The sequence below is a fragment of the Thamnophis elegans genome, chromosome 17 (genome assembly GCF_009769535.1).
Source record: "Thamnophis elegans isolate rThaEle1 chromosome 17, rThaEle1.pri, whole genome shotgun sequence".
Classification (NCBI taxonomy): domain Eukaryota; kingdom Metazoa; phylum Chordata; class Lepidosauria; order Squamata; family Colubridae; genus Thamnophis; species Thamnophis elegans.
In genome coordinates, this window is record NC_045557.1 from 15,624,854 (window position 1) to 15,647,271 (window position 22,418).

Sequence of the window (22,418 nt, forward strand, 5' to 3'; positions counted from 1 at the left end):
AGCTCTTTCCACACTCCAAACAATTATGAGGTTTTTCTCCTAAATGGATCATTTGATGTCTATAAAGTCTGCTCCTCTCAGTGAAGCTCTTTCCACACTCCAGACATTTATGAGGTTTTTCTCCTGTGTGGATCCTTTGATGTGCATAAAGGCTGCTCCTCTCAGTGAAGCTCTTTCCACACTCCAGACATTTATGAGATTCTTCTCCTGTGTGGATCCTTTGATGTCTATAAAGGTGGCTCCTCTCAGTGAAGCTCTTTCCACACTCCAAACAATTATGAGGTTTTTCTCCTAAATGGATCATTTGATGTCTATAAAGGCTGCTCCTCTCAGTGAAGCTCTTTCCACACTCCAGACATTTATGAGGTTTTTCTCCTGTGTGGATCCTTTGATGTCTATAAAGGTCTCTCCTCTCACTGAAGCTGTTTCCACACTCCAGGCATTGATGAGGTTTTTCTCCTGTGTGGATCCTTTGATGTCTATTAAGACTGCTCCTCTGACTGAAGCTCTTTCCACACTCCAGACATTTATGAGGTTTTTCTCCTGTGTGGATCCTTTGATGTGCATAAAGGCTGCTCCTCTCAGTGAAGCTCTTTCCACACTCCAGACATTTATGAGATTCTTCTCCTGTGTGGATCCTTTGATGTCTATAAAGGTGGCTCCTCTCAGTGAAGCTCTTTCCACACTCCAAACAATTATGAGGTTTTTCTCCTAAATGGATCATTTGATGTCTATAAAGGCTGCTCCTCTCAGTGAAGCTCTTTCCACACTCCAGACATTTATGAGGTTTTTCTCCTGTGTGGATCCTTTGATGTCTATAAAGGTCTCTCCTCTCACTGAAGCTGTTTCCACACTCCAGGCATTGATGAGGTTTTTCTCCTGTGTGGATCCTTTGATGTCTATTAAGACTGCTCCTCTGATTGAAGCTCTTTCCACACTCCAGACATTTATGAGGTTTTTCTCCTGAATGGGCCTTTAGATGGTTTCGAAGATACTTATTTCTCTTGAAGAATTTTTCACATTCCGGGCACTGATATCTCTCTTCTTCCTCCTGGATCCTTTGGGGATTCCGGGGTCTTCCGAAGGACCCTCCGCCCTCCAGGCCCGTCTCGGCGTCTCCCCCGTTTCCTCCTCCTCCGCATCGCCCTCCAGGCAGCCGCCTTTCCCGGGCTCCCCTGGGCTCATCCCTCCTGCAGCTCCGGAGCCCCCCCGGCCTTTCCCCGCCGTCTCCCGGGGCTGCTCCGCGGGGCCCGCTCTCCTCCTCCTCCTCCTCTCGGGCGGCGCTTCCTTCCTTCCCTCCCCCGCCGGGCTCCTCCGTCCTCCTGCTGGGGAGAAAGAGAGGCGGGTCACGGCGGGCGTCCCCCCTCACCGCAGGAGAGGCCCAGGCCGAGGCCTCCCCTCCCGAGGACCCGAAGGAGACCCTCCCAGGCTGCCACTCCGTCCCAGCAGCCTCTACTTACTTCCGGTTTCTCCGCCTCCGAAGGGAACCGCTCCTTCCGTCAGCTCTCTGGTTCCGAAAGTGAAGGCGCTCCGTTTCCCAGCCCCTCCTTCCTGTGAAGCCCCGCCTCCTCCTCTCCAGGCACCGCCTCCTTGTCGTTCCCCCGAAGGAGAGAAAGGGACCCGCCAGAACAGTTCGGTTCTCAGCCTTCCTGATGCCGTTCGACACGGTTCCTCCTGCGGCGGTGACCCCCAAGCGCCAATTGGGCTCAGCCTTCCCTTCGCCGCCACGTTCCTTTCTTTATTTCATTCTCCGCGCCTGGTTTTCCGCCTCAGCAACGGTCCTTCTAGGCCTCCGTAGCTCCGCCCACCGAGCGCCGTCGCTGGGAGGGAGGTGCTTTCCCAGCGTCCTCTGCGCTTGCGTGTCTGTCCCCACTCCGGCCCCTCCTTCCGCCCCGCCCCCCCGCCCACAGCCAGCCACCCGGAGAGGCGGGGGAGGGCGTGGCTTCGGTGGGAGGAGCCGCGGTTGCTCCTCCCCTCCCGCCCCCCCTTCCCTTCGGGCGGCTCCTTTGGGCGCAGGAGGCTCCTGGCGGGGCGGCGGAGCTTCGCCCGGGGAGCCTGAAGGGAGGCTCCGAAGGGAAGGCCCGCATCCTCCCTTCCCCGGCTTCTCCTGCCAGGCTCCCCCGGGGGTCTCGGGCGACCCCTGGGAAAAGGCCCCACCACCCCCAGGAGGAGAACCGCCGGGCCAGGAGCCAAGCAGCCGAAGGGATCCCGGGAAGGGACGGAGCTCAGCCCGAGGGGATCCCGGGAGGCCATTGGGAGACGAGGGAGCCGAGGAGGGACGGGGGGATCCACTGGAAAGCCAGGGATCTCAAGGGGGGGAGAAGCGGATCCCAGGAGGGGATCCCCCCCACCCTTTCCTGCAGGGGGGGGGAAAGGACTCCTCCTCCTCCCTTTGGGGCTGAGCAGGGGGGAGACCAGCCGCGGGGGGAGCTCTGGGCCCCCTGGAGAAGGAGCTGGAGAGGCTCCTGCAGTTGCTCTGCTTCGGTGGCTCCTCTGGACTGGATCCCCTAGACCGGATCCCCTTTCCCAGCGTCCTGGAAACGGAAGCCTGGCATTTTGCTCCGACTTGCAAGGCTGGTGGGGGCAACGGGCATGTTTTCCCCATGTTTCCTCCTGGCTTTTAGGAGCGGAGCAGATGAGTCATAGGATAATGGGGAGGGGAGCTCCCTTTCTCCTCCAGAGGACTCATCGTTTCTGCTGCCTTTCCAGTTTTGGTCACCACAATTCCAAAAAGACGCTGAAACCTTATCGAAAGTGTGCAGAGAAGAGCAGCCGAGAGGATTAAGGGGCTGGAGGCTAAAACATATGAGGAACGGTTGCATGGCTACTTTGATGGAGAGAAGGACTAGGGGTGACATGAGAGCTGCCTTCCAGTATTTGAGGGGCTGCCCCAGAGAGGAGGAAGGGGGTCAAGCTATTCTCCAAAGCCTCCGAAGGCTCGACAAGGAACAAGGGATGGAAACTTAATTAAGGACGAATTTCCTGACAGAACAATTAGCCAGTGGAAGAGTTCAGAAGTTGTGGGGGCTCCATCACTGGAGGCTTTCAAGAATTGACTGGACAGCTATTTGTCTGGAATGGTCTAGGCTCCTTGTGCAGGGGGTTGGACTAGAAGACCTCCAAGGTCCCTTCCAACTCTGATATTCTGTTGCTCCCTTTCTGCCGATCCCAATTCTGCAGCCCTCTGGGAGCTCCTTTCTTTCGTAATCTTGGTGTGGGGAGAAGGGGGCTGATGGTCTGCGATCGGCCCCGCCATGCTGGTTCTGGGCCAGCTTTGCAAACTCGGCAGCAGAGGAAGTTCCCAAACCCAAAATAGAAAGTCCTTTTCCCCCACCTTCTTTGAAAAGCCTCGTGACATAAAAACGAATGACTCTGAGATTCCACTTCCTTGGGCGGCCGGGCGGGGGGGGGGAATCCCGATTGTGGCCGAGGGGTTGCTGTGATGTTGTTTTTGAGAAACAGCCCAAAGGTCTCCTTGGCAACCTCTTTGTTGGCATCTCGAAGGTCCCCATCTCCCGTTTCTGGCAAAGAAGCTCTGTGTGTGAGGAGGAATGGTCATGAGGACTAGAAGTGCCACTTTGCTTTTGCGACCCAGAGCCCAAGATTCTCAGAGTGGGCAGAATGACTGCATATTGAAAAATAGATACGCTAAAAGGCTCGTCTTATTCTTTTGTGTTAAAAAGAGCCTGAAGTCAATGCTTTTCTTCCTTCTCCCCCTTTTATCCCCCCCTGGTTTCTCCTCCTCTGCTCTCTCACTATTTTCATTTGTATTTGCATTTTACGGAAGGGTGAAAAGGAGAAATGGATCCCTCAAGGATGCCCGGTGTCCTTTTTGCCCTTCGCTGCCCGTGCCAGCATCTTTTCCCTGGCAATCGCTGCTTGTGAGAAGTGGAAGAAAACTCAGCGCACAAGGAATGGGTGTGTTTGTGTGTTTGCGTGTTGCTTTCAGATTCGTCCTTCTAGTAATTTGTTGTGGTGAGTGTAATTTGTAACGCTGAGTTTCATATTCAGCTGCATCTTACAGGGCCAATATAAAATCAGAAACACCCGGGCACTCACACCCCTTTCAACGACTTGGCATGTGCCCGCCTACCTAAGCCGCACCCTTAACATTTCCTCCTCTTGGATGGAAGAGTCTGGCACACCCTCCATCCTCCCCCGGCAGCTGCGGCTCAGCTGCTTTTGGCCACCGATCGGTCTCCAGATCCACAAATCCCTGCATTAAATTGTCCCACCAGCTCCCCCTCCCTCCCCAAGTGACCGGCTGCCACCCCTATTCCTTCCTGGGCAGTCTGTGTTGCCGAAAATTCCCTCGGCCCATCATCCCTCTGGCTGCCAAACAAATTATGGTATAGACCAGTGGTTCCCAAACTTGGCAACTTTAAGACTTGTGGACTTCAACTCCCAGAATTCTCCAGCCAGCAGAGCTGCCTGGAGAATTCTGGGAGTGGAAGTCCACAAGTCTTAAAGTTGCCAAGTTTGGGAACCAGTGGTTGAAGTGAATCTGGCTTCCCACTGACTTTGCTTGTTAGAAGGGCGCAAAAAAAGGGGGATCACGTGACCCCCCTGGGCACTGCGACCGTCACAAATGTGAGTCAGCTGCCAAGCATCTGAACTTCCATCACGCCACCCGGGGGGCAGCAGCAGGGGTCATAGGGGGGGAGAACTAGGCCCCCCTTTTTTCAGTGCTGTTGCAACTCAGAAGATCCCCCAAAGCTTGTTCCTTCCCTCCGCTCAGCCTCGAAGCGGCTGCTGTGGTGGCTTCTCCTGCGTCTTCCCTGCTCCGAGGAGGAAAGGGAGGCAGCCGAGGAGTGGAAACTTGGACCGGAGCGCAGATCAACACGCCGCTTTTTCTTCCCCTTGTCTACATTCCTTCCCTCTCCTTCCTAAATCGAAGCCAAGTGAACGTTTCTTAAACACCGAGGCCCCGTTTCCCCTGCTTTGGCTCCGCTGCCGGCACCCGGCCTTTGGGCTCGGACACGGAGAGCGTGGGAGGGGCTACTTAGGAGCCCCTCCCTCTTCCCTGCTGGCTTCACTGGATGCCACCCACGGAGGCCCCCCTCCCAGCCATTGCTCCCAAGGCCTGGCAACCGGATGGCCTCCGCCCAGCGGAGAAAGCGGCCTTTGGTGCTGCCGCAGTGTGGACGTTCCCCTCCGTAAAACGTGGCCAGTGTCCTTTTCACAAGCAGAGTAACGCAACCAATTCCCCTCTGGCTTCACGGTTTCTCTGTGGGTGACCCTGCCACGTGCCCGGCCCCCTCCTCCTCCGGGATCCGGGCATTCTGGAGCAGGGGCTCTCCAACCTTGGCGCCTTTCAGACTTGTGGACTTCAACTCCCAGAATTCCTCCACCAGCAAAGCAGTTCTGGGAGTTGAAGTCCACAAGTCCGAAAGGCGCCACGGTTGGAAACGCCTGTTCTGGAGGGCTTCGTGTATCGCTGCGTTTCTATCCGGCTTGACTTTTCACATCTCCAGGCAGTGGATGCGATGCGACGCTGAGTACGTTTCGTGCCACTATAAATACACAGAGGGTCCGCCTGGGTCTCCACTGTGTGGCTGAAAAGTGCCAGACAGGATAAGACTCCGGTGTTCCTTGGCAAAGCGTAAGATGTGCCGACTTTAGCTTCAGGGAAACGTCTGCAAGGAAACCAGAAGCTCCAAGCGGGACCCCTCCCCACTCGAACCCTGAGATACAAATTATCTTGACCCCTTCCAGTCCGGCTTCAGACCTGGTTACAGCACAGAAACCGCTTTGGTCGCATTGACCGATGATCTCTGGAGGGCCAGAGATGGAGGCTATGCGTCCATCCTGGTTCTCCTTGACCTCTCAGCGGCTTTCGATACCATCGACCATGGTATCCTTCTGCGACGTCTGCGGGAGGTGGGAGTGGGAGGCACTGTTTTACGGTGGTTCTCCTCCTACCTCTCGGACAGGTCGCAGTCGGTGTTGGTCGGGGGGCAGAGATCGTCCCTGAGGCCCCTAACATGTGGGGTGCCGCAGGGTTCGGTCTTATCCCCCCTACTATTTAACATATACATGAAACCGCTGGGCGAGATCATTCGGAGGCACGGGATAAAATACCACCAATATGCGGACGATACGCAACTGTATCTGTCCGCCCCGTGCCAACTCAATGAAGCGGTGGACGTGATGAACCAGGGTCTGGAGGCCGTTAGGAACTGGATGAGTGCTAACAAACTGGTACTCAACCCGGACAAGACCGAGTGGCTGTTGTGCTTCCCTCCCAATAATTTGGCTAATACACCAACGCTTAGGCTGGGGGGTCAAATTTTATACCCCTCAGATAGGGTCCGCAACTTAGGAGTCCTCCTGGACCCACAGCTGACTTTTGACCACCAGCTGTCAGCTGTGACCAGGGGGGCATTTGCCCAGGTTCGCCTGGTCCGCCAGTTGCGGCCCTACCTAGACCGGGAGGCTCTCACAACAGTCACTCGAGCCCTTGTGATCTCTAGGCTGGAATACTGCAATGGGCTCTACATGGGGTTGCCCTTGAAGTGCATCCGGCGGCTACAGCTAGTCCAGAATACAGCCGCGCGAGTGATAGTGGGCGCACCGCGGTTCGCCCACGTTACACCCGTCCTCCGCGAGTTGCACTGGCTACCTGTTGGTCTCCGGGTGCGCTTCAGGGTACTGATGACCATCTTTAAAGCACTCCATGGTAGTGGATCTGGGTACTTGAGAGACCGCCTTCTGCCGATTACCTCCCTAAATCGACCAATTAGATCGCACAGACTGGGCCTCCTCCGAATTCCATCTGCCAGTCAATGCCGACTGGCAACCACACGGAGGAGAGCCTTTTCTGTTGCAGCTCCGACCCTGTGGAACGACCTCCCCGTTGAGATCCGTACCCTCACCACTATCCAGACCTTCCGCGCAGCCCTCAAGATCTGGCTCTCCCAGCAGGCCTGGGGATAGGTTCCCAATTTACCCGCCCGAGTGTTTGATTGCTGAATGAAAGTTGTGTTTTTACTATTTTTTCTTTGTTCACATACTGTTCTGTTTTTGACCCTGCACCCCCCTCCCTTGTGGTTGTAAGCCGCCCTGAGTCCCCTCAGGGAAAAGGGCGGCATATAAATCCCAATAAAACTCTACAAAAAAAAAACAAATACGGCACGAATTCCCAGTTGATTATCCTCACCAGCTGCGGCGGTGGGATATCGGGGTAGGAAGCATCGCTCTGCCACTCAACCTTCCTGCTGCCGCGGGCGCCCTTTGCCTCTTTCTTCAGGGGGGCATTTCTCTTTTGCCCCCACCAGCCTGAAATCCTGAAAGGCCCCCAGCGCTCGGCACCCAGTTTGGAAGGAAGCAGGGGAGAATAGAACGGCCTCCCTCCTCAGTCAGCCCAGCGTTTCGTGATGGGGAGCCTCTCTCGTTTCCCTTCAGCATCTTCCTTAGCGCTGCACAGGCCTTGGATCCTCTTCTCTGAGCAAAGCTGGGGGGGGGGGAGGAAGCACCTGAGCAAAGGCCCCGGGGGCCCAGTCGGCAGCTTCTCCCCCTTCCTGGCGAGGGAGCCCATCCCACGGGGGAAAGGCAGAACCAGGAGGGGAATTCAGGCCTGGGTCACAGAACCGGCAGCGACCCAGGCATGACGGGCCTCTGAACCGCTTCCCTCACCGCTGCTGGGCCCCCGCCGTTTTGGATTTTACTGACTGCACATGTGCAGTTCCCTGTAAATTGTTCTGCGCGTGCATGAACGGGTTTACATTGAACGGTGCACGGGCAAGCAGCGCACCTCTGGCACATGTACACACACACACACACGTTCCATGCGGGTTGCGAACTGGTAGTAAAACCAGCAGCAAACACACACACACGGTGAAAGGGAGGTCCTCTGGGTGGGATATTGATTGCTTTAAGCATTTGGTCCAAACTAATTTAAAGTTCCTGCTTGTTGAAGCTTACAAGAACTTAGGCAATGCTCAGCACAGCCAAATGGGGGCGCCAGATTCCCAGAAAATGCATTTCTGCTCTCACGTGAGCCTGTTGGGGTTTACTTAGGGGAAACTTGCTGAAACATGTGAATGGGGTCGTTCTCTTTATCTCTGGGCCTGGGTTTAAATTGGGTGAATGTTCTGGTGCTCCCAAGTCTTCCTCCCATGGGGATCATCTTGTGGGCTGGTGCCGAAGTCCATCTTGCCTGCTGGGAAGGCTCTTTCCTCCTGACCCCATCGCCGCTTCCTTCCCTTTCAGGAACGCCAAGAAGGAAGGAGACCTGCTCGCTGCCCAGGCCCGCCTGAAGGATGTGGAGGCCCTGCTCAACTCCAAGGAGGCTGCGCTCAGCACCGCCTTGGGGGAGAAGCGCAACCTGGAGGCTGAAGTCCGTGACCTCAGAGGCCAGCTGGCCAAGGTAGAGACCAGGCACACCTGTGAAGAACCCCGGGGGTCCTTCTGCTCCGCCCTCGAGATGGGAGGGGGGCTCTTTCTCCTTCTGGGCCTCCCTCCCGCGTCCACCTTTGGACTCCCGGTCCAAAAACGTGCCAGGAGGAGAGAGTTTGTAGGCTCAGGTAGACGATGCCTGTAAATGTCTCTTGTGCAGAAGGGGAAGGGTGCTTCTGCTAGGAGACCATCAGCCTTCCAGGTCCTTCCTAGGCTGGCCGACCTTACTAGGCTTCCAGGACTGAAGGCAGGCTGGTGGTCTTTGGGTTTCTCCCCCCTCCCGGACAATGGGTGGCTGGGCTCCTGCGATGCTTTCAATTTGGCTATGCTTCCTCTTTGGGTGGCTTCTGTAATTGTGGCTTTAACGTGTGCTGTGCCGGAAGGAGGCCAAAACAGCAGGAAGATACAGAAGAATATTTCTCCAGCTTGGCAGCTGATGGGGGAATTCTGGGAGTTGAAGCCCACCCATCATTCAGCTGCCAAGGTTGAGGATTTCCTTGGTCTGTGAGGACCAGCAGAGCTGTTGACCGTGCTCAGTTGTGGCTCTTCAAAGGTAGACTGCTCCTGGACACAGAGGTGCCATCGACTGTCCCGAAATTAGCCCCTCCTTCCCTCTGCTTTCCCCACTTTATGTCCGTCCTGCACCCTCTCTGGGCTGTGCTCCAGGACAGTCTGGATTTTATGATCAGCTTCATTTTACCTTCACTCCCCCCACCCTCCCACTTGCTCCCCCAACTGGCTGGGGGGCGGGGGGGGCTGCTGGAGAAGTTCACTGTGTAAATGCTTTACCAGTTGACATTCATGTCTGCAGGCACCAGGTGAGTCCAGCAGGGGGCGGTGGAGCCCACCATTTGCCAAGGCAGAGAGGAGGAACGGACAGCTGGGAAGCAAATGGACTCTTCCATTCACCGGCCTTTCAGAGGATCTGGCTGTGTGGACTCTGGCTTCCATCATCCCCAGCCAGGGATCTTCCTCCCTGCCCAGGGGCATTTTCCATCTGTTTCTTTGTTTCTATAGTTTATTTATTTATATCCTGCCTTCCTTATTTTTATAAAGAACTCAAATTGGCCACGATACTAAATTACTCCTCCTTCCGGTTTTTCCCAGCACAACAACCCTGTGAAGTGGGCTGGGCTGAGAGAGAAGGAGCGGTCCCAAAGTCACACGGTCGGCTTTCACGCCCAAGGCGGGACTAGAACTCCCAGTCTCCTGGTGATTGGACCAAAGTCCCCCAGGGGCTTCTGTGCCCAAGGCGGGTCTAGAACTCCCAGTTTCCCTGTGATTGGACCAAAGTCACCCGGGGCTTCTGTGCCTAAGGCGGGACTAGAACTCCCAGTCCCCCGGTGATTGGTCCAAAGTCACCTGGGGCTTCTGTGCCTAAGGCGGGACTAGAACTCCCCATCACCTGATAGTCTGGTGCCTTCTGGCTCTCCTTCTGCTTCAGGCTCTCTGGCGTTTTTCCCTCCCTGCAGACTCCTGAGAGGCTCGAGGAGGCCTTGAGGGGGAGAAGCTGAATCGGGATGGATGGCTTAAACTCCCAGCTCTTGACTAGGGGAGGGGGACCTGGAGAGGAGGGGGGGGGCTCCTGTGGAGCAGCTGAGGCCACACAGGGTCTCCCTTCCGGGCGTGACGGGGGTCCCTCCTTTGTCCCCCTGCAGGTGGAGGGATCCTTGGCCGACATCAAGAAGCAGCTTCAGGATGAAATGCTGCGGAGGGTGGATGCGGAGAACAGGCTGCAGACCCTGAAGGAGGAGCTGGACTTCCAGAAAAACATCTACAGCGAGGTGAGTCCCACAACCCTGAAGGGCCCCTTAGAGGTCATCTAGCCCAGTGTTTCCCAACCTTGGCAACTTGAAGATGTCCGGACTTCAACTCCCAGAATTCCCCAGCCAGCATTCACGTATGAACAATTCAGTGTCTAGGACAGTGTTTCCCAACCTTGGCAACTTGAAGATGTCCGGACTTCAACTCCCAGAATTCCCCAGCCAGCATTCACGTATGAACAATTCAATGTCTAGGACAGTGTTTCTCAACCTTGGCAACTTGAAGATGTCCGGACTTCAACTCCCAGAATTCCCCAGCCAGCATTCACGTATAAACAATTCAGTGTCTAAGACAGTGTTTCTCAACCTTGGCAACTTGAAGATGTCCGGACTTCAACTCCCAGAATTCCCCAGCCAGCATTCACGTATAAACAATTCAGTGTCTAGGACAGTGTTTCTCAACCTTGGCAACTTGAAGATGTCCGGACTTCAACTCCCAGAATTCCCCAGCCAGCATTCACGTATGAACAATTCAGTGTCTAGGACAGTGTTTCTCAACCTTGGCAACTTGAAGATGTCCGGACTTCAACTCCCAGAATTCCCCAGCCAGCATTCACGTATAAACAATTCAGTGTCTAGGACAGTTTTTCCCAACCTTGGCAACTTGAAGATGTCCGGACTTCAACTCCCAGAATTCCCCAGCCAGCATTCACGTATGAACAATTCAGTGTCTAGGACAGTGTTTCTCAACCTTGGCAACTTGAAGATGTCCGGACTTCAACTCCCAGAATTCCCCAGCCAGCATTCACATATAAACAATTCAGTGTCTAGGACAGTGTTTCCCAACCTTGACAACTTGAAGATGTCCGGACTTCAACTCCCAGAATTCCCCAGCCAGCATTCACGTATGAACAATTCAGTGTCTAGGACAGTGTTTCTCAACCTTGGCAACTTGAAGATGTCCGGACTTCAACTCCCAGAATTCCCCAGCCAGCATTCACATATAAACAATTCAGTGTCTAGGACAGTGTTTCCCAACCTTGACAACTTGAAGATGTCCGGACTTCAACTCCCAGAATTCCCCAGCCAGCATTCACGTATAAACAATTCAGTGTCTCTAGCCCAACCCTGCCCTGTCTAGGGCAGGAATCCTACTCCACCTCGGCTTCAAAGGGGACCCTGCTGCTCCACACCTCTCACAGCCACGAATTCCCCCTTGCTTTGAGTTGGGGTCTCCCTCCGTAAAAGACCCACCCATTCTAAAATGAAGCTTATTGTTAAGTTTCCTTATAAAATGAAAACAGAAAAAACAGAAGTTAGAGAAGGAAGAGACAAGAGACGGAGAGAAAAAAGTGGAGACTTCAAACTCTTTCCATGCAGGAAGTCCTGGAGTTACGGCAGAGTTACGGGGAAGCCGTCTGCTCCTGGCGGCGGGGGTTAGGGGGGGGCGTAAAGTCACCCAGTTGACCTTTGAGCTGCAAGAGGCCCCCCAAGATCCTGTCGTGCATCCCCCCCTCTTTTTCAGGGGGCCCCCTAAGAGTCGGATGGGATGGAAAAGGGAGGCGACGCAACAGCTGAGAACAGCAAATTCTCATCTAGTTTGAAGATGGTGCTTTTTTATTTAAATGTGTTGCCCACCCAAGATAAATGGAAGAATTTGGGGTTTAATAGCAGAGAATCCCTGCAGCTGAGAGTTGAACTCTGAGCTGAGCTGTTTCCTTGCAGACGTCTCGTGACTCAACTAGGTAACATCATCAGTGCTGGATGGAAGTGGGCTTTGGTCTCTGTTCATGAACAGCAGCCTGCCCTGCCAGGGATTCTGGGGAGGGGGCGTCTGTCTTCTTGGTGGTTCCTTGATTGAAGTATTGTTTTCTGCTTCTTTGTCTGGGGTTAATCCCTGCTTATCTGGGCGTTGCCTGCCAGAGGGGATGTGTTTGGTCTGATGAGGTCACCTAGTTGGGTTGCGAAACATCTGCAAGAAAACCACCAAGCTCAGAGGGCACCCAGGACCCCACAAAGCAGGTTTTGTTGAGGCTTCATGGCTACTTTTTAGAGCTAAGTTCCCCCCCCCCTGCAGCCACCTGGGAGCTGGGAAAGGCGGTGGCTTCCCTCCCTCTGAGCCCATGGAGAGTCTCCTTGAGTTTGCAATGGTCACCTCCTGTGACGGTTGGAGTTTGGCTGGAGCCGAAGGCAGATTCCAGGCGCCCTTCCCTGCTTCAGAGAGAGACGGCCTTGCTTTGTGGCCCCCCCAGCGGAGTCTCTCTCTGGCTCCTGGTCAGGAGGAATGGAGAAGCTTTTTATATATAACTTCATTAAACTTTTGAAGAAGCCAGATGAAAACTAACCAGAACTACTGGAGTAGAGAGAGAAGGAAAAAGGAGAGAAGAAAAAGAGAAAGGCAGGAGTGCAGAAAAAGAAGATAAAATAAATATTAAACTTCTGATTTTCTTTGACAAATGTAAATTGGCCTCTCACTCCTGGTTGCAGCCTTCTATTTCTTTTCCCACCCTCAGAACTGCCTTCCTTTTGGTTGGCACAGCCGCCTCCTCCCCCCCCAGCCTGCCTGGCATCTCTTGGGCCACCTAAGCCCCGTGAGATGCCCGCCATGCCTCCCCCTTTATGCCCCCTTAGGACCAGTCGCTGGGAAATTGGCAGATCAAGCGCCAGAATGGAGAAGACGCACCCATTTGCTACAGGTTCCCTCCCAAGTTCACCTTGAAGGCCGGCCAGCTGGTCACGGTGAGCAGCAACGGTGGGCTTGGTGGGCAGGAATGGTTGGGAGCCCCCCCGTCCCTCTGGTGCCCATGCCAGCCGTGGGGAGGTACTCTGCAAGGGTCGTCAACGCAGTGGTTCCCAAACTTGGCAACTTTAAGACTTGCTCTGCTGGCTGGAGAATTCTGGGAGTTGAAGTCCACAAGTCTTAAAGTTGCCAAGTTTGGGAACCACTGTGACTTACGGGATACAAATCTATTAAATTACAAATCTATTAAATCTATTAAACTCTTCTCTTCCTTCCCCTGCAAGATCTGGGCTGCGGGCGCAGGGGTGTCCCACAACCCCCCCCACGGACATGGTCTGGAAGAACCAAAGCTCCTGGGGGTCCGGCGACAGCTTACGCACAGCACTGCGGCTGTAAGGCGGCTGGGATTCGGGGGTTGGGTGGGCGCACAGCCCCACGGCGTCTTCGTTGTGTGGGTGGGCAAAGGGGGTCAACCTTGGTGCCGGAAAGGGGACAGAGCATTATGGAATTAATTAATTCAATTAACCTAACTCTGGATTGCGGAATTAACCCCCCTGTCCAGAGTAACTCTGGGTGGCTTATAAATACAATAAAAGCGGAGCTAGAAAAACAGTGAGAAATATAGGAGGAGTTATAATTAACACAAAAATGGACTATTCTGGCTGCATAACTGTAAAAAGGCTGGGGGTGGGTGGGCTACACTCCTCTTTGCCCCTCTGGGTTTCCTCTTTCCCTCATCAGGGGGATTCAGGCTCCCCCCCCCTAATTTTGTTGCCTAAAAATGCCCCTAAATCAATTCTGGAAATCCAGATAGGGAGCCTTGGTGACTCTCTCAATTCCCGCTTAATTTGGAGACAATTCCGAGCATGCAAAAACAATTACAGCAGTGTGTGTGTGTGTGTGTGTGTGACACATAGGACCCAAGGGGTTAATGAGTTGGGGGGGTGGGGTGCCAATAGAGGCATCCTGGCCCTTTTCTTGGGGGTGCCAGGACGGAAGGCGCTTTCCCCTCCTGGCGTGGCTCAGGGCTTGGCTGATGGTGGAGGGTCCTGGGTCGAAGGCGGGAGCCCCTCTTCTGCCCCCCCTGTTTTCCTGGCTCTTTCCCTCCCAAATCCCGCTGAGATGGGCTGGACCAGAAACAGCCCCCTCATTCCTCCCTCCCTGCAGGAGGTGGCCATGCGGAAGCTGGTGCGCACGGTTGTTGTCAATGATGACGATGAAGAGGATGACGAGGATGGTGCCCACGGCCACCACCACCACGTGAGTTTTGGGGGGAGGCGGAGGGCCCCCCGAGGGCTGGCTTCCATGGGGAACAAGCACAACTCAGCAGCCATCCGGGGGTGGTGGTGGTGGTGGGGTGTTTCCCAAAAGCAAAGGGCTCTGGCTGTGGGGCCAGGACTCCCCCGGGAGAAGTTTTGGGGTTTTGTGTGACCGTGTTCTGCCCAGGATTTCTTCCGTCTGTTTGTCTGCAACGGAGATTAAGAGTCCGTTCAGAGGCCCCCAGTGACAGTGAAGGCAAGCAGACAGCCGAACTCAGCCTCAGTTTTAACAATTGTTTTCATTATTCTCAGGTGTAGAAACTGAAATGTTTATACCAAGAAAGGAGAATCTTTTGTAGCTCAGAGCTGACACGAGGGATCCTGGGGGGCTCCCCGAGTTTGCCCTTTTTCTTGCAGGCGTTTCAAGGAAGCTCCGGCAGCACCAAGGATCCCTGAAATCCTTGCGTGCCTCTCCTTCTTTTAAACAAAAGGGCCAAATAAATGGAGTAAAGCCAGTCCTTATTTATTCTTCATTTCATGAACTAAACTGACAGGCCGTCCGTGTCTCAGACTCTGGGCAAACTTCCCCTCTGTGTGGAGTGGGTGGAAATGAGGAGATCTCGGGAATCCCAGGGTGGAACCTTCCCCAGCATTCAGGGCTACTGAAAGGAAATACAAGACAAAGGCCTCTTAATCAAAGCCTGAAATGGGAAGAACGGAAGTTTTGCCTTTGTGTCCATTGGACACTTCAGACCACGTTGCAAATTTAGCCTTCAGCTGGTTAACCTGCTCCCATTTAACAGGCTTGTAAATCTAACCAGTAAAGAGAGAAATGCGTTTAGCCTCAATTCCAGTGTACTATTTGTATTTGTATTGTATTTGTATTTATTAGTTTTGTATGCAGCCCGCTCTCGGAAGACTCCGGGCGGCTTACAATAAAAAGGGAGGGGGAACATATAAGACAATACAACAATTTAAAAGTACAGCAACATTCATAACTTAAAGTGGGGCTGGATACTTCAACAGCCCGAGGCCTGCCAGAATAGCCAGGTCTTAATAGCTTTACGGAAGGCCGGAAGGGTAGTAAGGGTCCGGATCTCCATGGGGGGATCGTTCCAGAGGGCCGGAGCAGCCACAGAGAAGGCCCTCCCCCGAGGAGTTGCCAGTTGACATTGGCCGGCAGATGGAATCCGGAGGAGGCCTAGTCTGTGCGATTGAATCGGCCTTTGGGAGGTAATTGGTCTCTCAGGTACCCAGGTCCAATGCCATGTAGGGCTTTATAAGTAACGACTAGCACCTTGAAGCGTGTCCGGAGACCGATGGGCAGCCAGTGCAGCTCGCGGAGGATAGGTGTACCGTGGGTGTACCTGGGTGCACCCACAATCGCTCGAGCGGCTGCATTCTGGACTAGCTGAAGTCTTCGAACACTCTTAAAGGGCAGGCCCATGTAGAGCGTACTCTTTTATTTCTGGAATAATTAAATTATGCCAATTACCTCCTCGAGACCCATTAGATCTCATAGATTAGGCCTCCTCCAAGTGCCATCCGCCAGCCAGTGCCGGCTGGCCACTACGCGGAGGAGAGCCCTTTCAGTAGCAGCTCCGACCCTTTGGAATGATCTCCCCGTGGAGATTCGTACCCTCACCACCCTCCAGACCTTCTGCGCAGCCCTCAAGATCTGGCTATCCCATCATTTTTTTTTAGTCATTTTATTAAGATTTATAGGCCGCCCTTTTCCCTGAGGGGACTCAGGGCGGCTTACAATCACAGGGAAGGGGGTGCAATATCAAAAGACAAACAAAATGTGAACAAAAGAAAAATAATAAAACACAACTTTCATTCAACAGTCAACACTCGGGCGGGTAGATTGGGAACCTATCCCCAGGCCTGATGAGAGAGCCAGGTCTTGAGGGCTGCGCGGAAGGTCTGGATGGTGGTGAGGGTGCGGATCTCGACGGGGAGGTCGTTCCACAGGGTCGGAGCTGCAACAGAAAAGGCTCTCCTCCGTGTAGTCGCCAGTCGACATTGACTGGCGGATGGGATTCGGAGGAGGCCCAGTCTGTGCGATCTAATCGGTCGGAGGGAGGTAATCGGCAGAAGGCGGTCTCTCAAGTACCCAGATCCACTACCATGGAGTGCTTTAAAGGTGGTCATCAGTACCCTGAAGCGCACCCGGAGACCGACAGGTAGCCAGTGCAGCTCGTGGAGGATGGGTGTAACGTGGGCGAACCGCGGTGCGCCCACTATCACTCGCGCGGCTGCATTCTGGACTAACTGCAGTCGCCGGATGCACTTCAAGGGCAACCCCATGTAGAGCCCATTGCAGTATTCCAGCCTAGAGATCACAAGGGCTCGAGTGACTGTTGCGAGAGCCTCCCGGTTTAGGTAGGGCCGCAACTGACGGACCAGGCGAACCTGGGCAAATGCCCCCCTGGTCACAGCTGACAGCTGGTGGTCAAAAGTCAGCTGTGGATCCAGGAGGACTCCTAGGTTGCGGACCCTATCTGAGGGGTATAAAATTTGACCCCCCAGCCTAAGTGTTGGAACATTAGCCAAATTGTTGGGAGGGAAACACAACAGCCACTCCGTCTTGTCCGGGTTGAGTACCAGTTTGTTAGCGCTCATCCAGTTCTTAACGGCCTCAAGACCCTGGTTCATCACGTCCACCGCTTCATTGAGTTGGCACGGGGTGGACAGATACAGTTGTGTATCGTCCGCATATTGGTGGTATTTTATCCCGTGCCTCCGAATGATCTCGCCCAGCGGTTTCATGTATATGCTAAATAGTAGGGGGGATAAGACCGAACCCTGGGGCACCCCGCATGTTAGGGGCCTCAGGGACGATCTCTGCCCCCCGACCAACACCGACTGTGACCTGTCCGAGAGGTAGGAGGAGAACCACTGCAAAACAGTGCCTCCCACCCCCACCTCCCGCAGTCGTCGCAGAAGGATACCATGGTCGATAGTATCGAAAGCCGCTGAGAGGTCAAGGAGAACCAGGATGGACGCATGGCCTCCATCTCTGGCCCTCCAGAGATCATCGGTCAATGCGACCAAAGCAGTTTCTGTGCTGTAACCAGGTCTGAAGCCGGACTGGAAGGGGTCAAGATAACTAGCTTCCTCCATGGCCCGTTGAAGCTGGAAGGCCACCACCTTCTCCACAACCTTCCCAATAAAGGGGAGGTTGGAGACAGGACGAAAGTTGTTTAAAATGGCTGGATCCAAGGATGGTTTCTTCAGGAGGGGTCTCACCACCGCCGTTTTGAGTATGGCGGGGAAGTGCCCCTCCTGAAGGGAGGCGGTCACGACCGCCTGGATCCAGCCATGTGTCACCTCCCTGCTGTTGGCAACCAGCCAGGAGGGACACGGGTCCAGAATGCAGGTGGAGGCACTTACAGCTCGAATGGCCTTGTCCACATCCCCAGAGGCAACATCCTGGAACTCAACCCAGAGATGGCTTGCCAAGTAATCCTCCTGTGTCTCGGCTGGATCTACTGCGGTGGAGTCCAAGTCCGACCGAAACCGAGCTACTTTGTCCGCCAAGAACTGAGCATAGTCCTCAGCCCTACCCTGCAAGGGGTCTCCCGCATCCCTCCTATTAAGGAGGGAGCGGGTTATCCTAAACAGGGCGGCTGGGCGTGACTCGGCGGACGCTACCAAGGCGGAGATGTGTGATCTTTTGGCAGCTCTTAATGCCCGGACGTAGTCCTTGGTGCAGGTAGTCAGAAGTGCTCGGTTCGCCTCGGACTTATCGGACCTCCATAGGTGCTCTAGGTGTCTCCTCCGGCGTTTCTTCTCCCGGAGCTCCTCGGTGAACCAAGGAGGTCTCCGGGATCCACTGACCCGAAGGGGCCGTAGTGGCGCAATCCGATCAGGCCTGGGGGTAAAGATTATAATTCGCCCCCACCCGAATGCTGAATGAATGTTGCTTATTTTTTTAATTACATGTTATGTTATATGTCATTGTATGTATCCCCTCCCATATAAGTTGTTAGCCGCCCTGAGTCCCCTCAGGGAAAAGGGCGGCCTATAAATAAACTTATTCTAATTCTATTCTAATTCTAAATGTAACACTGGGCTGGGCTGTGTTTTAAAAAGACATCGAGGGCTCCGGAGGAAGCCGGGGGGGATCAAAAGGGCCAAGTAGGAATCTGATAGAAGAGAATAATTTTAGTTCAGGGTTGAACTGTGGGGGTCTTGGGGCTCTCTGGCCTTGGTGCTTTTCTGCGCTGATGAAGTTACCTAGTTTGGTAATGAAACATCCAGGTTCACAGAGCACCAAGGAGCCCCCAGATCCGAATCCAGCATCTCCAGCCCCAGGTGGGGTCTCGGTCCGGGTGGCGCCAAGCTCTGCTTCTTCCCCTCTTCCTCCCTTCTCCAGAGCCACTGCAGTGCCAGCGGAGATCCGGGCGAGTACAACCTGCGTTCTCGCACAGTGTTGTGTGGCACATGTGGGCAGCCGGCAGAGAAGTCATCCGGGGGCACGAATGTGGGCACCAGCACCATGTCCACCGGCTCCTCCTCCTCCAGCTTGACCATCACGCGCAGCTACCGCAGTGGAGGCACCAACCTCGGGGAGAGCCTCCTGCCCCGCACCTACATCCTGGGCAGCTCCACCCCACGCCAGCAGGTCAGTCTGGGGGCGCCCCAGCGGGCATGTGTGATCCTGGGCCGGAGGAGGAGGGGGCTTTGTGGTGGGAGGCCTCCGATTCTGAGTGCCCCCCTTCCTCCCCTTGTGGGGAAGCTCCTGAGACCGATCACTGTGCACTGTCAGTCCTTCCAGGGAGGCAGAGAGATGGCTGTGGGCATCCCAGGGCTCTGTGCCACATGGGGCTCCTCAGCCAGGGCATGTAGGGAAGGCCGGGATGGTCCCCACTGAACAGCAGGCATGGGGTGGGCTGAAAACCCTGAAAGGCTGCAACGTTCACATGAGAACAGTCAACTCCAGTTGGCTTTGTGCCCAGGCTTAGCGTATGCGTTGCCTGGCATGGAATTCGGTCTCCGGCTTGAACAGGGGTTGGACTAGAAGACCTCTGAGCTCCCTTCCAGACTGAGTCCCCAAAACATGCGAACGCAAGGAGGCACCCGTGTGCTCCCAACCCCCCCAATGCAATGTGTGCGTGGCCGCCGCGCATATGTAGCCCCGCGCATACATGCACACATCTCCTGCACATGACATGTGGCCCCTGCATGTGCCCCCCTTCTGCATGTGCCCTCCCCCCCCACCTCTGCGCATTCACGGCAGAACCCGAAGACCCTCTGGCCTGCTGGAAGCGCATGCACAAGCGTGGCGGAGCTGAGCTGGGGCTTGGCCACAAGAGGGTGCCGCATGCCACAGGTTAGCCTTCAGGGGCCTAAAGCAGGAGGACAGCCGTGTGTGTGTGCATGTGTGTGCACCCAGTGGGCGGAGCCAGTCTGGCCAGCCAGCCCACCTCCCAGAGACCCCCACCCGCCCCTCCGCCAAACAAACGGAAGTGGCCTCCATTGGGGCTGCTCAGTGGCTGCATGGGGGGGGGGGGCTGTCAAAGACCCCCCTGAGGTGGGAGACTTTTTATGCAGAAAACTTTGCCGTTTGGAAAATGGTCTTGGCGATTGTCTCCCCGGAGGTTTGGTCACACAGAGGCAGCCTTAGCTGGGGAAGGGCTTGTTCTTCCCCTGGGCAGGCAGGCCCATGTGTCCCCCCTCCCCATAAGCCTTTTGGACTGGCAGCCACGCCTGCCTCTCCCACAACTCCCTTGCTGGCATTTTGAGGGAGGCCCGGTTCTGGATCGGCCCTGAACCTAGAATGAGGGAGAAATGTCCTGATTGCGAGAACAATTCCTCCGTGCTTCGTCCCTGGAGGCTCTTAAGTAGCGATCGGAGGGCCATTTGCGTGGAACGGAAGAGGGTCTCTTGCTTGGGGAGGGGGCTGGGCTAGATGACCTCTGAGGTCCCTTCTGACCCTATGTCAGTCTTCTCTCTCTCTCTCTCTCCCCTCTTAGGGTCCTTCAAACTGCAGCATCATGTAATCGTCCGACGTTCCCGACATGCACTCAAATCTGCTTTATGGAGCTCTCTGTCCTTTACCTGCTCAGAAAAAGAGGAAACCATTTTTAAAAGAAGTTATTTTCTATGCAAGAATTTATACTTTATTACATATATCTATATCTATATATCTCTATATAAATACGCTAAAGATGCTTCAGGTTTTTTAAGGGGGTGGGGGGGGGTCTTTTTTCTATCTCAAAGGTTTAAAAGGAAGTTTAAAACCTGCCAAAGAGGTGAATCTATTACTGCCAAAAAGGAAAAAAGTCCTAGAATTGTCATATGTTTCTTCTAGTAAGGGGGAGCCTGCAAAAGGACAGGATCCGTCTGTGTGTGCTTGAATACCAAAGTTTTCTTTGAAAAACGAATCAAAAATCACAAAGTTTTTCTCCTCCTTCTGCGCCACCGTTTGTCAACTTCACCAACTTTAAGAGGGGGGGGGGGACTTCAACTCCCAAGAATTCCCCAGCCAGTCCCCCCCTCTCCATCTTAAAGTTGGTGGGGTTGTGAAACTCTCTTCCAGGGAAATCTCTTTAAATCTGTTGCACTTAACCTTCTCCCTGTGGGGGGGGGGGGTGTTGACCACTAACTAACCATGGTTAACGTCTGCCTTGCTTCCCAGCGATACGTGCCCTTGAGCAAAAGAGTCCAACTCTTTTGAAGAATCTACAAGCCAAGAGTTGACCTTCGTTTACGTCTTGAAAATGGGAGGGAGACCTTCAGACGGAACCCGTTTTGGGTTGCAATGATACTTGAGGGATGCCCCCCGTTGAACCCAGGGTCCTCAGCCCTGGCAGGTTTAAGGCGGAGGAACTTCAACTCCCAGAATTCCCCAGCCAGTATGGGGGACTCCGGGGAGTCGAGTTTTAAAATTGCCACGTTTGAGAAACGTGAATTTAACCTCGTGTCAGTCCCCTCCGGCCCAAATCAGGTTGTTTAATACCTGCATTAAAACACTTTAGGAGGTGGACATTCAGGGATTCTCCAATTAAAATCCAAATTGCCCTCACTTTAGAACTTCTACAATGTCTGCTCTACATAGTCTCCATTGACTCCACTTGGACAGAACCAGCAGAGATGCCGAGGGAGGGTCTTGCTCAGATTTCCTGGAATGAGTTCCAGCTTGCCACCCCTGAGGAAGTGGATGAAGCCGTGGGAGCGATGAGTGCCTCCACCTGTTTGCTGGACCCGTGTCCCTCCTGGCTGGTCTCGACCAGCAGGGAGGTAACACGAGGCTGGCTCCAGAGGATCACGAACACGTCTCTGCAGGAGGGATCTTTCCCGCAGCCCCTGAAGGAGGCGGTGGTAAGACCCCTCCTCAAGAAGCCTTCTCTGGACCCAGCTATTCTTAAGAACTATCGTCCGGTCTCCAACCTCCCTTTTCTAGGGAAGGCTGTTGAGAAGGTGGTGGCCCTTCAACTCCGACGGACCTTGGATGAAGCAGATTACCTAGACCCTTTTCAGTCTGGTTTCAGGCCTGGATACTGCACTGAAACCGCCTTGGTCGCACTGACCGATGATCTCTGGCGGGCCAGGGATAGAGGACATTCCTCTATCCTAGTGCTCCTTGACCTCTCAGCGGCCTTCGATACCATCGACCATGGTATCCTTCTGCGACGGCTGGAGGAGGTGGGAGTGGGAGGCACCGTTCTACGGTGGTTCTCCTCTTACCTCTCCGACAGGTCACAGTCGGTGTTGGTTGGGGGGCAGAGGTCGACCCCTAGGCCCCTTAAATTATGGGGTGCCGCAGGGGTCGGTCTTGTCCCCCCTCCTATTTAATATCTACATGAAGCCACTGGGTGAGATCATTCGTCGGCATGGGATTAAATACCACCAGTACAAGGACGACACACAGTTGTATCTTTCCGCCCCGTGCCAACTCAGCGTAGCGGTGGAAGTGATGTGCCAGTGCCTGGAAGCTGTTAGGGTCTGGATGGGAGTGAACAAACTCGCACTCAATCCCGACAAGACCGAGTGGCTGTGGATGTTGCCCCCTAAGAACAGCCCAGGTAGTCCGTCCCTAAGCCTAGGGGGAGAAAACTTGCTCCCCTCAGAGAGGGTCTGCAACTTAGGGGTCCTCCGGCCTGGGGCTGTTGACCTCTTGACCGAGGTCCAGCCCCGATTAGACTGGGTGCATGATGTGGTTTTTTGTTTTTTTAAAAAATTTCAAATGTTTTATTCATTTTCATTTTCAATTTTGTACATTCACTTATATACTGAATATTTGCAATAATA

General features: G+C 54.3%; 1 protein-coding gene and 2 long non-coding RNA genes across 4 annotated transcripts in view; all 3 read left to right on the forward strand.

The window, feature by feature from the left end:
- The window catches only part of LOC116519984 (prelamin-A/C-like), a 96,733-nt gene extending 75,883 nt beyond the window's left edge, over positions 1–20,850 (forward strand). For both annotated transcript variants that reach the window (XM_032234113.1, XM_032234115.1), the window contains 3 exons: positions 14,068–14,160; positions 18,541–18,789; positions 20,141–20,850. In XM_032234113.1, the coding sequence (XP_032090004.1) occupies positions 14,068–14,160; positions 18,541–18,789; positions 20,141–20,167 (369 nt within the window). In that variant the 3' untranslated portion in view covers positions 20,168–20,850. The remainder of the gene's footprint in view (positions 1–14,067; positions 14,161–18,540; positions 18,790–20,140) is intronic.
- Positions 1,653–10,178, forward strand: LOC116519986. Its single transcript, XR_004256703.1, has 3 exons — positions 1,653–1,682; positions 8,212–8,368; positions 10,056–10,178. It is a non-coding gene; the product is annotated as an uncharacterized LOC116519986 (long non-coding RNA).
- LOC116519989 lies at positions 12,258–13,543 on the forward strand. Its single transcript, XR_004256705.1, has 2 exons — positions 12,258–12,899; positions 13,185–13,543. It is a non-coding gene; the product is annotated as an uncharacterized LOC116519989 (long non-coding RNA).
- Positions 20,851–22,418: the final 1,568 nt, after the last annotated feature.